The sequence below is a fragment of the Pelodiscus sinensis genome, chromosome 1 (genome assembly GCF_052426305.1).
Source record: "Pelodiscus sinensis isolate ZL-2025 chromosome 1, ASM5242630v1, whole genome shotgun sequence".
In the NCBI taxonomy this organism is placed as follows: domain Eukaryota; kingdom Metazoa; phylum Chordata; order Testudines; family Trionychidae; genus Pelodiscus; species Pelodiscus sinensis.
This window is the reverse complement of record NC_143052.1, coordinates 283,827,655-283,844,176: the sequence shown is the minus strand read 5'-3', so window position 1 is coordinate 283,844,176 and position 16,522 is coordinate 283,827,655. Positions and strand designations below refer to the sequence as shown.

Genomic DNA, 16,522 nt, shown 5'->3' with positions numbered 1-16,522 from the left:
TGAAAGTTCAAATATGGTAACCCTAACTTATAGCAAGAAGTGCAATTGACTTGCTATAAAATCAGTTTTATGATTAATTCTCTATTCTTTTAAGATACAACTTAGATGGGGCTACTATAAGGTTGGTGCATACAGGGGCGGCCCGTGAGCATAGGCAGACTAGGCAGCCGCCTTGGGCGCCGCCTGCCCGGGGCACCTAATGATGACATCATGGGGCGCCCAAGTGCTCAATGATTATGTCGCGGCCATTGACGGCCATGCAGGTGGGGACACCAATCATGCCTTCCGCCTGGGGCGCCAGCTGCCGCAGCCAGCCTCGAGCCACTACTGGGTGTATAACTGGCTGGATCAACATTCTCAGAGAATAGTTATTAACAGTTCACAATCCTGCTAGAAGGGCATAACAAGTGGGGTTCTGCAGGGGTCTGTTTTGGTATTGGTTCTGTTCAATATCTTCATCAACGATTTAGATATTGGCATAAAGAGTATACTTATTTAATCTGCAGATAATACCAAGCTGGGAGGGCTTGCAACTGCTTTTGAGGATAGGGTAATAATTGATCTGGACAAACTGAAGAAATAGTCTGACATAAATAGGATGAAGTTTAATAAGGACAAATGCAAAGTACTCCACTTAGGAAGGAACAATCAGTTTCATACATACAGAATGGGAAGCAACTGTCTAAGAAGGAGTACTGCAGAAAGGGAACTAGGGGTCATAGTGGACCACAAGCTAAATATAAGTCTACAGGGAGGCAAGATCAAATCAGTATCTTAGATGCCTATATACATATGTGAGAAGTATGGGTAATAAGCAGGAAGAACTGGAATTGCTAACCAATAAATACAACTATGATAACATTGGTATTACAGAAACCTGGTGGGATGGGACGCATGATTGGAATGTTGGTATGAAAGGGTACGGCTTGCTCAGGAAGGACAGTCAGGGAAAAAAGGGAGGAGGGGTTGCCTTGTATATTAAAAATGTACACACTTGGACTGAAGTGGACATGAACGTAGGAGATAGCTGTGTAGAGAGTCTCTGGGTTAAGCTAAAAGGGGTAAAAAATGAGGGTGATGTCATGCTAGGAGTCTACTACAGGGCACCCAGCCAGGTGGAAGAGGTGGATGAGGCCTTTTTTAAACAATTAACAAAACTATCTAAAGCCCAAGATTTGGTGGTGATGGGGGACTTCAACTATCCAGAGATATGTTGGGAAACTAACACAGCGGGGCACAGGCTATCCAATAAGTTTCTGGACTGCATTGGAGACAACTTTCTGTTTCAGAAGGTTGAAAAAGCTACCAGAGGAGAAGCTGTTCTGGATTTGATTTTAAAAAATAGGGAGGAACTAGTTGAGAACTTGAAAGTGGAAGACAGTATGGGGGACAGTGATTACGAAATAATAGAGTTCATGATCTTAAGGAAAGGTAGAAGGGAGACCAGCACAACTGAGGTAATGGATTTCAGGAAGGCAGATTTTGATAAGCTCAGAGAACTTGTAGGTAAGGTCCCATGGGAAGCAAGACTGAAGAGAAAAACAACTGAGGAGAGTTGGAAGTATTTCAAAGGGACGTTGTTAAGGGCCAAAAGCAAACAATTCTGCTGTGTAGGAAAGATAGAAAATATGGCAAAAGACAAGCTTGGCTTAACAAGGAGATCTTGCATGATCTCAAAATAAAAAAGGTGTCCTATAAAAACTAGCTACAGGCATAAAGGGAAACAAGAAGACCTTTTATAAATACATTAAAAGCAAGAGGAAGACCAAGGACAGGGTAGGCCCACTGCTCAGTGAGGAGGGAGAAGCAGTAACAGGAAACTTGGAAATGGCGGAGATGCTCAATGACTTCTTTGTTTCGGTCTTCACCGAGAAGTCTGGAGGTGTGCCTAACGTAGTGAATACAAGCAGAGAGAGGGTAAGTTTAGAAGATAGGATACACAAAGAACAAGTTAAAAATCACTTAGGAAAGTTAGATGTCAGCAAGTCACCAGGTCCTGATGAAATGCATCCCAGGATACTCAAGGAGCTGATAGAGGAGGTATCTGAGCCTTTAGCTATGATCTTTGAAAAATCATGGCAGACAGGGGAGATTCCAGAAGACTGGAAAAGGGCAAATATTGTGCCCATCTATAAAAAGGGGAATAAGAACAACCCAGGAAACTACAGACCGGTCAGTTTAACGTCTGTCCCAGGGAAGATAATGGAGCAGGTAATTAAGGAAATCATATGCAAACATTTGGAAGGTAATAAAGTGATAGGGAATAGCCAGCATGGGTTTGTGAAGAACAAGTCATGCCAACCTAATCTGATAGCTTTCTTTGATAGGATAACGAGCCTTGTGGATAAGGGAGAAGCGGTGGATGTCATATACCTAGACTTTAGTAAGGCATTTGATACGGTCTCGCATGATATTCTTATTGATAAACTAGGCAAATATAACTTAGATAGGGCCACGATAAGGTGGGTGCATAATTGGCTGGATAACCGTAGTCAGAGAGTTGTTGTTAACCGTGCTAAAGCCTGCTGGAAAGGGATAACAAGTGGAATTCCGCAAGGGTCTGTTTTGGGACCCATACTGTTGAATATCTTCATCAATGATGTAGATATTGGGATAGAGAGTACGCTTATTAAGTTTGCGGATGATACCAAACTGGGTGGGGTTGCAACTTCTTTGGAGGATAGGGACATAATTCAAAATGACCTTAGCAAGTTAGAGAAATGGTCAGAGGTAAACAGGATGAAGTTTAATAAAGAGAAATGCAAAGTGCTCCACTTAGGAAGGAACAATCAGTTCCATACCTACAAGATGGGAAGCGACTGTCTAGGAAGGAGCATGGCGGAAAGGGATCTAGGGGTCATAGTGGACCACAAGTTGAATATGAGTCAACAGTGTGATGCTGTTGCAAAAAAAGCAAATATGATTCTAGGTTGTATCAACAGGTGTGTTGTAAGCAAAACTCGTGAAGTCATTCTGCTGCTCTACTCTGCACTAGTTAGGCCTCAGCTGGAGTACTGTGTCCAGTTCTGGACGCCACATTTCAAGAAAGATGAGGAGAAATTGGAAAGGGTACAGAGAAAAGTGACAAGAATGATTAAAGGTCTAGAGAACATGACCTATGAAGCCAGGCTTCATGAACTGGGCTTGTTTAGTTTGGAAAAAAGAAGATTAAGGGGGGACATGATAACGGTTTTCAAATATCTAAAAGGGTGTCACAAGGAGGAAGGAGAAAATGTGTTCCTCTTGGTTTCTGAGGACAGGACAAGGAGTAATGGACTTAAAGTGCAGCAGGGGAGGTTTAGATTGGACATTAGGAAAAAATTCCTAACTGTCAGGGTGGTCAAATATTGGAATAAATTGCCAAGGGAGGTGGTGGAATCTCCCTCTCTGGAGATATTTAAGAACTGGTTAGATAGACATCTGTCAGGGATGGTGTAGACGGAGCTTGGTCCTGCCTTCAGGACGGGGGGCTGGACTTGATGACCTCTCGAGGTCCCTTCCAGTCCTATGATTCTATGATTCTAGGTGTGGGAGGGCTGGTGAAACTTACTGGTTAACCATTTGCATCCCTAACAGTAGTGGGTTTCAAATGTTGACTGATGTTGAAAATGTAGCTTACTTGGTGCTATATTGGCTCACAAGTTATGGGAGTGCTCTGATTCAAGAATGTCTGGTATGACGTGGTTCAGAAGACCAATTTGATATCCAATGGTATACTGGAGGCCTCCTCCTCAAGTTTTATTTTTTGATAAATTTCTGATAACTAGAGGTTACCTGATAACAAGGTAGCAGGGTTTAAACATGCAGCTTTCCTTGCTAAAAAATTTATTCTGCAAAACTGGAAAAGCTGATGCCTTCTAAACATTGATGCCTGGTTCAGTGATATGGCTGACCTCACAGTTAACAAGTTACTAGCATGCTGCACAAGGGGTCTGTCTGGAAAACAGAAATCAAAAGAATTCAGGGTGACTTTTTAATGATGGTTAATGCAAATTCTGATGACATATGTTATTTCCTCTCACTTTATTGTAACCCTGTAATTATTGTGTGCATTATGATGAATAAAGTATTCTGATATACTTATTATATTTTTAAAACAATTATAATTATATCTCTATGCACATCTGTTGCACATATATGGCTATGATTGTTAACATCAACAAAGATTTTTTCAGTAGCAGAATTATTAATAATGATACAGAAAAAGCAGAAGTGTTCAAATAAATATTTCTGCTCTGTGTTTGGTGGGAAAAACAGATGTAGTCATGATGATGAAATACTTATTTACAATCAGTACGTTTATACTGCACAAGCCTTTCAGGGGCATGCGAAGTATATGTTCTCCCCCTGACAGCACAGATATAAGGAATGTAGAAGGTGAAGCAATGCTTAGGGGAATTAGCATTTACCTAAGCGTATACCTTACAGAGTTCTCTACTCACCAGAAAGTATCTCCCCATCTATACTGCGTCTTTAACAGTTTAGTGTCCTAGTGCCTGATGCCTCCCTCAGTGAGGGACTCTGACATGGAGAGGGCAACAGGGACAGGAGCTAACAGCTTCCTGCCTCCCACCTGAGAGATGCTTTCACTGATATGTGAAGAGATACACTGCAATGAAGACACAGCCTGCTTTTCATTGAAACATGTAGCTACATATCCTCCATGCTACCAAAAGAAGTGTACAATGTAGACTTACATGGTGAACAGAAATTTGATAATAGAGGGCTCTTTGTTCTAGCAAACAAAGGTAACAAAAAACAAAGGCTGGAAGTTGAAGTTATAATGCCTGCAGGAGTATACATGCGCAGCTATGCCGGCGCCACTCTAGGGGGCTCCCTGGCTGGCCCAACAGGTGCCAAGGGTAAACAAGTTCCGACGATTGTGCACGAAGTGCGTGCACACTTACTGGAATGGACATAAGCAACACATCTCGAAAATCCCACGAAGGTGAAGCGGGTAGGATTGGAATGGACATAAGCAACACATCTCAAAGAACAACAATTACGAGGTAAGTAACCGTTTTTCTTCTTCGAATGCTTGCTTATGTCCATTCCAGTTGGTGATCCCCAAGCCATAACTATGGAGGTGGGTTCGGAAGTCTAAATAGTGACAGATTGTAGCACAGCCATCCCCACAGCAACATCCTGCTGAGCCTGCTGTGAGATAGCGCAGGGGTTCCCAAACTTTTTGATACTGGGGACTAGTAAATCCATGCACAAACTTTTGGAGGACCGGTAACATTTATTTGCATATTAATTAAGCAAATGATGAATATGCAAATACATTGTTTCTGGTCCTCCCAAAGCCCCCAGTGCCAACTTTAGCCCACAGAAAAGTCAGTCGGGGCCATACAAGTGAGATACAAAAACACAAACCCACCAAACCCCGCAAACCTCACTAATGTGGCCCCAACTGTGCTTGTGGGTGGTGGGACAGAGTTCTGGGGAAGGGTGCCAAAGACTGCTGGGGCAAGAGACAGGGTGCTTATGGGTGCTGGGGCAGGGTAGCTGTGAGGGTCTGGGGAGGAGGAGGGGACAAGGACGGATACCTGGGGATCCTGTAGCTGCCAAGGCCCAAGAAGAGCGTGGACTGCTCCCCCGTCCCCCAAACAGCCAGGAGGCTGAACCCCAGCAATAACAGAAAAGAAAGGTCTGCTCTCCGACCCCGTGCTGGGAGCTCGAGTGGTGCCGAGACCTTGTTCGGTGCCAAGGGCTGTACCTCCACTGTCTACTGGAGCATCTGGAGAAGGCCCGAGAAGAGAGGGACTCCACCTCTGACACGGAGTAGTAGTCAGAGGCCTGACCAGGGTGGTGTTGCCGACTGCTCCTCTCCTCCTGGTGCATATGGCGAGCCATCACTGTTGGCTTGCCCTGGTGCCCTGGCGGTGCCAGCGGGTGCATGGCCTCTGTCTCTTGCCCATGCAGCAACGGTGCTGGGGCAACGTGTGCAGGCGGGGCCAGCAGGGTTGACGCTAATGCTGGCACTGCTGGTGCAGGGGGTACAGGTTGGGCCAGTGCCAGCTGAGTCGATATTGGCATCATCTGGGTCGGTACCATCGTTTGCAGTGCCGGGGGCTGTGGTACCGGTTGGGGCAGCACCGAGACACTCGGTACCGTTGTAGACTGAGCTGACTGTGCATCTTGTCTGGGATGGGCTTCCGCACCACGCGGTGCCAGTCCTGGAGGCGCCGTGAGCTCAGTAAGCTCTTGAGCCTCCAGGAATGTCTTTGGTGTCAGCGGCGGACAGACCTCCTCCACGGACAGGTCCGGGGACTTGGAGATGCTCCCTCTGTGAGGGCTTGGCCCCCTGTGGCTCTGCTCCAGTGCCGAAGGACTCAGGCGCCCACTCCTCTGGCACGCCTCGCCTTTACACGAGGGGGACCTGTCCCTGCACACCTTCTTATGCACACGCGAGGCCAGGGACTGGGACCGGTGCCGAGTGGTGCTCCCGTGCCGAGGCATGCTTCCCCTGGTGCCTGGCTTCCCACACTGAGCCCGGAGCACTCCGCACCGATGCGGCCTCCAGTGCCTGGGGTTGGAGCATGGACTCCATGAGCAACAGTTTCAGTCTCGAGTCCTGCTCCCTCTAAGTTCGGGGCTCGAAAGACTTGCAAATCTTACAAGATTCAGTAAGATGACCCTCAACTAAACACTTTAAGCAGTCCTTGTGAGGATCACCACAGGTCATCGGTATAGAGCAGTGTCTGCAGGGTTTGAAGCCCTGAGGCCCCGGCACAGCCGCATCCCCTGCACAGGGGAGGCGGGAAGACACTTATACCTAAATATGAATAAAAAAGAGAACACTTAACCAAAGATGATAACTATTTACAGAAGATAAGCTAACACTAAGGGCAGTCTGCCAGAGCAAGACCAACATTCCGGTTCAGCGTCACAGGCAGTAAGAAGGAACTGAGCAGGGTTGGGGACAGCAGGGGTATATATGTGCGGCTATGCCGGCACCACTCTAGGGGGCTCCCCAGCTGGCCCAACGGGTGCTGCTAAGGGTTAAAAAGTTCTGATGTCCGTGCACGTGGCGCACGTACACCTACTGGAATGGACATAAGCAAGCACTCGAAGAAGAAATATCAAGTATTTGTAGCTTAGTCAGTCAATTATGTTGCATTAAATGTAGTTAACTTCTTTCAATGATACTTTGAATAGAATATTAAGAATCTAAGATGATTTTGTCCTCAAACACAACTATATTGATTTTCTGCTTTGACTAAAATGCTGTGGAATATGAAGTGCTGTACAACTACATTCCAGAGAACTATTAAGTGGCTGATGGAGATTTCTGAAGGTAGGATACCAGACCAAGTCAGTTCTAAATGAAAACAAAAATCTTTTCCTGCCTAATTCTTAACCAACAATGTGATAACTTTGAGCAACACAGGTGAACATAATACAGAACATTCAACAAAAGATTCAGGTAAATTATTTTATGTTACAGGTTGAACCTCTTTAGTCCAGCACTCTCTTCTCTGGCATAATTTTAGTGAACCGGATGCCCACTTATCATAGTTGTGGCCTAGTTTCCTGCAGTCCCATAAAGTTTGTTTACAACCACCAGTCCTGGCTCTCAGTGTTCTGTGCTTTTATTTAGCTCTAATTCATCCCTAAATGTCTTCTAAGAGTCCAGTAAGCAGTGGAAGTGTTGGTAACGATGCTAGACAATATTGACCTTCCATGGTTTGGCAAATTCTTTGGTTCATCACCAGTCAGGTCCTGAGGGTGCTGGATTAGAGAGTTCAACCCATAGTCTGTTTGACTACATACATACAATACAGTTGCATTCTGGATGTTGGTTATAAGACAAATATAAAAGCAGAATATACATTCAAATGTTTATATACGATTTATCTAGTCTGCAAATGTAAAAAAAAAAAAAAAAGCCACCAAGATTTGTTTGCTTACTATAATGCTAAGAGACTAATTATGCAGCAATGATTTTCCAGCTGAATAATTTGTGTTAGAGTTTTTGTCAGTAACAGGTTTCTGTTTAATGAGATGCTTACACTGAAATATTGGTATTTAAACCGCCTGTCAATTTACATACCTGAATCATTGTCTCTGCCAGCTGTGTTTCATCTACTTCCAATATCATCATTTTGATTTCCTCATAAGGCACTCGGAAAGAACCAAGGAAAATAGCTATAACAAAAATTCAATACATAATGAATGGTTAAGTAGTAAGAAGCTGATCTCTCTTATTACTTACAAAATAAAACCTAAATGGATTGTAGAGTCCTATAGGTCACCCAAACATTGTATATGATAATAGGGACAAGAAAAAAAACTTTCTATTCAGCTTTTTATAATTTTGTGTGCTGAGGTAACCATAGACAAATGAGATAAAAAGTCAGTCCTTGCTCCAGGAAAGCTACTCATCAATTACTATATTATTTGTACTTGGACAACCATTTCTTCACATTTTTCTCCCCCTTATTACATAGGAATATTTTTAAGCAGAAAAAGAGCGAGAGCGAGTACTTCCTTAAGCAAGACCACTGTAAACTGCAAAACAATCACATTTCTTGATGAATAGTTTTGTTTGATATAGTATCACAATTGTCCAACATTTTCTTCATACACGGTACTTAATAAGCAGTTTCTCATGAATGAACTGTCCTCCTAATTGCACATCTTTTCTTCAGCCTTCCTTATCTGCTCTAACGATTAGCATTATGATCATTTTACAGCACCAGATACGGTACATCTAGCCTGCAGAGTTTTTCCTGGGATACCAGAGGTATCCCGGAAAAGCTCTGCCGCGTCCAAGAAATGCATCTGCCTTTCTTTTAAAAAAACAAAACAAAAACAAAACAAAAAACAAAAACAAAACAAAAACAAAAACAAACACCACTCGGAAAAGCAGATGCATTTTTTCAGCATCCCTTTAAACCTCATTCTACAAGGAAAAAAGAGGGTTTTTTTCTGACATTTGGCCCCATGTAGAAAAGCCTCTTTCAGAAAAAAGTGGAAAAAGATACCCAAAGTATGATTCGCAATTTGTGTATCTTTTTCTGACTTTTCTTTGTGGTGTAGACATAGCCACAGAGTCCTAGATAATTCACTATAAAATAAGACAATAGGTATGGGCCTTGAAGATTTTACAACCTAATCACAGATATTATGGAAGAAAAGGGTATTATCAAAAGAGGAGGGGGAGTAAAAGGTAATAGAAAATGAAGGAATAAATGGTAATAGCCAAGATTATGCAATTACTTAGACAAGTAGAGAGAAGTGTGAATCTTAAAGGTAGGTACAAAGTTTAAACCTGATCTTGGGAAATAGTAGCGTCAATCAGAGATAAAGTTGATGTGAATAGAAATCACAGCTTTACAGCTCTAATGTGTGGGTTCTGTGGGAAAATATCGATGTTAGAAATCATAGCAAGGGAAAAACTTTGCAAGCTTGGATTAGAATTTTCCTGTCTGGTCAAAAAGAAGTGATTGCATTTTTAAAATATCATGCAGAACAAAGGGACAAAATTTGGACACAAAATGGATGTGAGGAGGCAGCAGCAGTGGCTAATAAAAGATGACCATCACTCAAGGTATGAGTCTGAATAATGGGAAGTAATGGTGACACTGAAAATTTTAACAGAAAACGTGGGAAGGGACACAGATTTTAAAAAAAAGCAATCAGTACTGAGCAAATTAAATTTAAACTGGAGAATACAGGAAATATTAAAAAAGCAGACTGAAATACAGGTTTTGATGAAGGAAGACCTCTTGTGGAGAAGATTTGGGATTTGAGAGCATAGATATAGTAATTGAAATCATGTGAACAGAAGACATCATCTAGAGAAAGAATACAAGGGGAGGGGAAAATGAGTTTTCTTCCAGACTTATCCAAATCCACTTTGCCCCTTCCAATGCACAAAGCACACTGTTGCTATCTTCTTGGGCATATTAACATAGCTAATTTTAAAAACTGTGGAGGAAAGACCACCAGTTAGAATAGGAAATAACACAGACTATTTAGATACATTAGATGTGTTCTAGTAGGCAGACATAGATTAACTTCACCTTAACATACTTATTGAAGTAGCTGAACGAGTGTTGAAAGTGTTAACTATCGTTGAAAGATTATGGTGGTTCGGATCAGGACTCAGAGGACCAGAGAAGGACAAAGACATTGGCTATCTCTAAGAAGGGAAATAAAGAGAATATGGGGAATTAAAAACACGTGTCTCTCACATTGTTAGAAGGAAAAACACTAGTACAAAGGCCTAAAAAATCATTTTTTAAGTATCTAGTAGAAAATAGGGTCATGAGTAATAGCGAACATGGATTTGTCAAGAACAAATCATGTCAAGTCAGTCTAATTTCCTAATCTGACAGGTTTCCTAACCCAGTGGATTAGCTGAAAAGGATCTGGGAGTTACAGTGAATCTGATTGAATGTAAGTCACCAAAGTGAGACAGCTATGGAAACTATGTAAAAGGCTAATATTCTGGGATTTATTAACAGGGGAGTTGTACATTAAAAATAGGATATAACTGCTGTGTTCTAGATATGCCACATCTACAGTCCTGTGTCCAATTTTGTATGCCACATTTCAGGAAAGATGTGGACAAACTGGAGTGCAACAAAAATGTCAAAAGCTTTAGAAAATCAGACCTGTGAGGAAAGGTTAAAACAACTGAGCATGATTGATCTTGAAAAAAAGACAACCAGGGAGACCTAATAACCATCTTAAAATATGTTAAGGACTATAAATAAAAAAGAACTGTGATGAATTGTTCATGTCGACTAGAGGTAGTACAAACAGTAAGTGGCTTACTACGTAGCAAAGGTTAAATATTAAAAACAAATCCATCTAACTATGAGAAAATGGAACTACTGCACTATGTTTCCAAGGAAGATAGTGGAACCTCTCTCAGGGTGGTCTAAGTATGTTTCCAAAAATCAGTATCGCCTGAAGCAGTCATACAACATGGAAAATTCATCCCAACATTAAACATTTTTGAAAAGACATACAAAACTGAAAACAGGTTCTTATTCCAGATCACCCTGTTAACACTGACTATAATGAATTTTACCAAGTTTATATCAGGACAACATTCTGTCCAACATAGCAACTTTCTGAGAGCTGATTGCAGGATAAAGATTATGAGTATTGCCAGCCATTTAAAGTCTTTCTTTCATGAAGAAAGGTCTGAGCAAAAAGAAGGTCTGGCTTCTTGCCACTGACAATTTGTTCGGTTTTTTTTTTATATTTAATCTAGTGCATCTTAAATATTTTAAGTGACAGGTCTTCTGCTTCACAAGCTACTTATCAGAAATTTCCTGAGACTTTTTCCTTGGTATTCAACCTAAAGTTTCCTTTCTAAAAATGTAGTCCCATTAGTCCTAATTATAAGCTTTACAAGAACATAATATGGGAATACAGATGTAACACATTTTTTCTCTCCCCTCACACTATATTATGACAGCTACAATTAACTGTATTAATATTACATACTCCTCCCTTGATATAATCAAAAGGAAGAAGCTTGCAGGACATACTTCATGTGGGGCCTGGACTTTGGGTAACTCTCCCAGCACTTTAATCATCTGAATTGGTTAACTCTGTTGAGGTACACAGCAGAGAAAGCTAACCAAAATACATTTTAGGTTTTATAATCTTGAAGGTTTTATAATCTTGATAGAGCTCAAAGCTTGAGTATGGATGATTTTATCATACTAAACAAATTTAAAACGTATTAATTGAAATTAGCTTGAATTTTAAAAAATAATCACTTCAATAAAATATCAAAACAAGTTCTACACAAATCATTGTAAAAGAAAAAAAGTTTCACAAAAATAAACAATAGAAATTGCTTTGGTTGTCACCAAAATAGCATCTGCTTACAGAGATTCTGTGCAATCTTCGGGTCTAATACTTTAAGTTCTTTAATTCGTTTCTTAATGGATTTCCTCTCCTCAAAATCTTCCTCCTCTTTTTTAACTGCAAAATAAAAGAGAAAACAAAAATGTATTCACAGTATCAAATACAGGGAACCAAATTCCTGAATGGAAAAAGCTCTCCAAGTCAAACAGACAAATCACTGAGAGAAAAAAGGTACAACTGAGAAATGAATTACCAGTTATATTTTATTTTGCAATTATTGCTCGTGTTTGCTTCAGTGGAACTAAAGAAGGCAGCAGTCTTCTCTACATACTGCCTTTAATAAAAACGAAAGATATTGTTTTCAAAACGTAAAACCTAGAATTTTAGAAAACAATGTCAAGATCACGGGATTTTAGATCATGCATCATGAATGTGATTGTAGTCAGCTTGGTCATATGGTGCAGTGAAAAAGAATGAAATCTGAAGTCAAATTTCAGGCATAAGTTTTAACAATTCTAAACAAACTGAACATATAAAATGTTTAAAACTGCAATTCAACTTTAAGTGCATGAGATATTTTCAAGATTATACAAATACATGATAGGGGGAAAACATGAGTGATGCCGTAAACAGAGTATGTGTTAAATCAAAGTAAAATTGCTCAAAAATATACACTCCCTTTTCTTCCTTCAAAGCAGGAAGTAGATTCAGTCAATTACTTGCCCAACATTCAGTGGACATCAAGAACATTCAGTGGACATCAAGAACAAGAACAATTGATCATAGCACAAATGTCGGCTTCCTCTAGGCCACTGGTAGTACTCACCCCCATCCCACATACACAAGACCCCAGGCCACACCCACATCCTGGCTCTTCCCACGTTCACTCCAGCTTCACCTCATCTCTTTCTGCCTTAGTTCCACCCCTCCCCAAAATGAAACCCACTTCCACTTCTCTCCTCACCTCCTGCATGTTGCAGAACAGCTGATTGTGACCAGCTCAGGGCATTTGGAGGGAGGAGTTGATTGTGGGGGCTTCCAGCAATCAGGAGAAGCTGGGTGGGAGGAAGAACTGCAGATGCTATATACCCACTAACTTTTTTTGTAGAGCACCCACAGCGTCTTTACCTATGAATCATTGTTGTCTTTATAATAACCCTTAACATATTGGAAGACAGTTATTAGATTCCCCTGCACCTACACTTCTTTTCTCAAAACTACATATTCCTAGATTCTCTCCAATGTGACCATATCTTTCTCAAAGTGTCAGACTCAAGAATGAACATGAACTGAGGCCTCACAAGAACTGAGTGGAGTGGGATAATAACATCTCATATGCAACATTCCTAACAAACTCCTGAATTTCCCTTTTTGTAACAGCACCACATTGTTGCCTCATCAATTATTCTCAATTTTGGTTTTGCACATTCAAGTCTTCTGTGAAGTATTTTGCTTGTTTTCACTGAATTTCAGTGTTGATTTCAGAGCAATTCTCCACTTTATCAAGGTCCTTTTAAATTTTACCCCAACCTTCAATGTGCTTGTTGCAATCTCCTCTACAATTTTTATAAGCTCCACTATTATTATTCAAGATATTAATGAAAATATTTAATTATACCAAATGTAGGAAACACCTTTGGGGACCCAAGCATCATTCTTCCAGTGTGACAGTTAACCACTGATAATTATTTTTACAGATTATGGACTTTCAAAAGACTAACAGTTAAAGTGGAAAACAATTTAAAATGGTGATTAATCTTCAAAATGAATTGCCAATTGTACCCCACCTGAAATATTTATAAGCATTTAAATAAGTGGGAAATCTGAAGTATTTCTATTACTATTAAATTATTGCATTAGTATTTATATTAAAACTAATCTGAAACAAAACATGTCTGTGCTAAGTTTCTTGCAAAACGCACATTTTAATTAATTCTATTTCACATTAATAAATCAATGCAGTTGTTAATTCTCAAAAGAAATTTGAACAAAAAAGAGGATGTGCTGTACTTTGAGTGAGACATGTATTTTTCATATACAATAAAGGAATTAAATCTCTGCTTTAGTGAGGAAACTCAATTCAGCCTTAACCATGGATTCACAAACAGCACTTCCATAACAATAAAATTAATACCACAAATACTTAAAAGGCAGAACATTATGTTTGCCTTTTATAATTTTGGCCACAAAAGTTGCAAGTGATAATGACATCTCAAAAAGTAGTTGTCAGTGGAGAATCACCATCAATTTAATGAGGTTCTCTGAAGGCCAGTTCTGAACACAACACTATTCAGCGATTTATCAATCTTCTGAAAGTAAATACAAGTAATTGCTAACAAATTTTAGAAGACAAAAATAAATAATAATGAAAATAGAGCAATAAGGCAAGATGAGCTGAATCATTTGGGGAGCCGGGCCCATTCAAAGGGCCCATTCAAAAAAATGTATTTAATGCAGACAGATGAAAGGTCACATCCTGGAATAAAGTATACAGGCTATACCTGTAGAATGGGAGGCTGTGACTTTAAAAACAAACCACTGAAGATGACCTCCAGCAAAATACTACAGACATAGGGGCTAATTCAGTCCTTTGATGTATAAAAAAGATGATCAGAGGGCTGAAAAAAAAGGAACTAACTGTACGTCTGATTGTGGCCATAGTAAGTCTCTATATTGTTCTGTTGTCTATAATTTTTAAAGAATGTTGAAAAAGACAATTTTTTGTTTCTTTTTCGCTACTTATTTGAGTGATGAAAAAAAGTTCCTTACAGTGAGATACTCAAGAAGTTCAATCTGTTTTGTTTATAAAAAGATCAAAAGGTGCTTTTAATACACTTCTCCCCATGTAAACAAACTTTCATAGGGAAAAAAACGCTAGCTATTAAGGGGTTCTTTATTCTATCAGAGAAAGCATATACAGGACACTATGGCTAAAAGCAGAAGCAACAGAAATTCACATTAGAAATAAGGCGCTTATTCTTAGCAGTCACAAGGACAAACTATGATAGGAGCAATGAATTCTCCAGATCTAGAATTCTTTCAAATGAGGACTGGATACCGTTGTAGAAGTTGTGCTTCAGCAAAACAAAACTGTTGGGCTCAAAACTGGCTGAAATTCAATGGCCTATAACATAAGAGAGGTCAGACAATATGATCCAAAGGTACCTTGTAGCCTCAGAACTATTAATCTGGAAAAAGATTCTCTATCAATTCCTCCATCCCAATTTCATCCATCCAGAGCAGGGTTTCCGAACCTATGGGTCGCCATTTCAAAAGAGTCACCAAATGTCTCCCCAGGTGGTGCTCTTAAGGAGCCATTCACACATTTGAAAAGGTCCCAGCTGGTCAGCTGCACTGCCGGCTTAGTCTAAAGGAACCATTCGCCTGAAGTGGTACTCAACTTAATTGAAACAAAAAACAGGATTATGTAGCACTTTAAAGACTAACAAGACGGTTTATTAGGCGATGAGCTTTCATGGGCCAGAGCCACTTCCTCGGATCCAACAGCGGAAGAAAATTGTCACAACCATATATACCAAAGGATACAATTAAAAAAATGAACACATATGAAAAGGACAAATCAAATTTCAGAACAGAAAGGGGATGGGGGAGGTAAATGTCTGTGAGCTAATGATAGTAGAGGTGATAATAGATATCTTCCCCAATTATCACCTCTAATAGTGCCCAGCTCAGGTAGGTGGGGATCAGGCGTTGGGCCATCCGGTTAAGAGGTTTCCAACCGCCTTGCCCGGGGTTCCCACAGTAGGCTTGGCCGGTCAGGGCAGAGTCCTGGCCAGCTTGCAGCCACAGGGGGCCGGGGTAGGGGCTAGAACTGTGTTCGGGAGCCAGGGGGGCAGAGGCGGCCGGGACTGTGCTGGGGGGTGCCGCAACAATTCAGAGGATACAACCGTTAGCAAAGCAAATGCAAGCTCCATCATCCCATTAATTTAAGTTCAGGTGAAACTGTTTGGCAATATACTACATTTTACTTGTTTTTTTGAATAATGCATATTATGCTTCTAATATTTTTGTAACACCTGTGAGTGAGACTCCCAGCCTCAGAGTGTACCCTCCAGCCCCTGACTCCCAGCCCGAGTGTGTGACTCACATCCCCTCTAGTCCTTGAGTGTGACTCCTAGCCCTCCTAGTCCCTGAGTGTGTGACTCCCAGCCCGAGTGTGCCCTCTAGACCCCTGACTGTTACACTCCCAGCCCCTCCAGCTCCTGAATGTGACTCTCAGGCCCTCCAGCCCCCAAGTATGACTCCTCCAGCCCCTCCAGCCTCTGAGTGTGGGGTTTAAGCCAGGTGGGGGGGAGAGAATAGGGGGCAGTGGTTTGGGGATGAGTGTCTTTCCCCAAACACAACTCTAATAAATGTAGTGTTATTATTTTATTAATGTATTTTCAGTTTTTCTATTAAATGAATATGTAAACAGGAGGGGGCATATTGTATATTTTTGCCTTAGGCGCAAAATTGCTAGTTACGGCACTTCCCTCACCCTTCCCCATGTTTAATTGCCTTGGGTCACCAAGTCTTCCTGAATAGTCAAAATGAGTCCCCATCTGAAAAAGGTTGGGAACCACTGATCTAGAGCATAAGCTCTTTTTTCCATGTATTTGTATGTCATCAAGCAAAAGGAATCTACAATCTTAAGTGGAGAGTCTGTGCACTGCCATAACAAATA

General features: G+C 40.9%; 1 protein-coding gene across 2 annotated transcripts in view; it reads right to left on the bottom strand.

The window, feature by feature from the left end:
• Positions 1-16,522, bottom strand: part of DIAPH3 (diaphanous related formin 3) — a 463,148-nt gene that overhangs the window by 257,201 nt on the left and 189,425 nt on the right. For both annotated transcript variants that reach the window (XM_075918921.2, XM_006113561.5), the window contains 2 exons: positions 11,860-11,955; positions 8,057-8,151 (listed from right to left, as the gene is read on the bottom strand). In XM_075918921.2, coding sequence (XP_075775036.2) covers positions 8,057-8,151; positions 11,860-11,955 — 191 coding nt within the window. The remainder of the gene's footprint in view (positions 1-8,056; positions 8,152-11,859; positions 11,956-16,522) is intronic.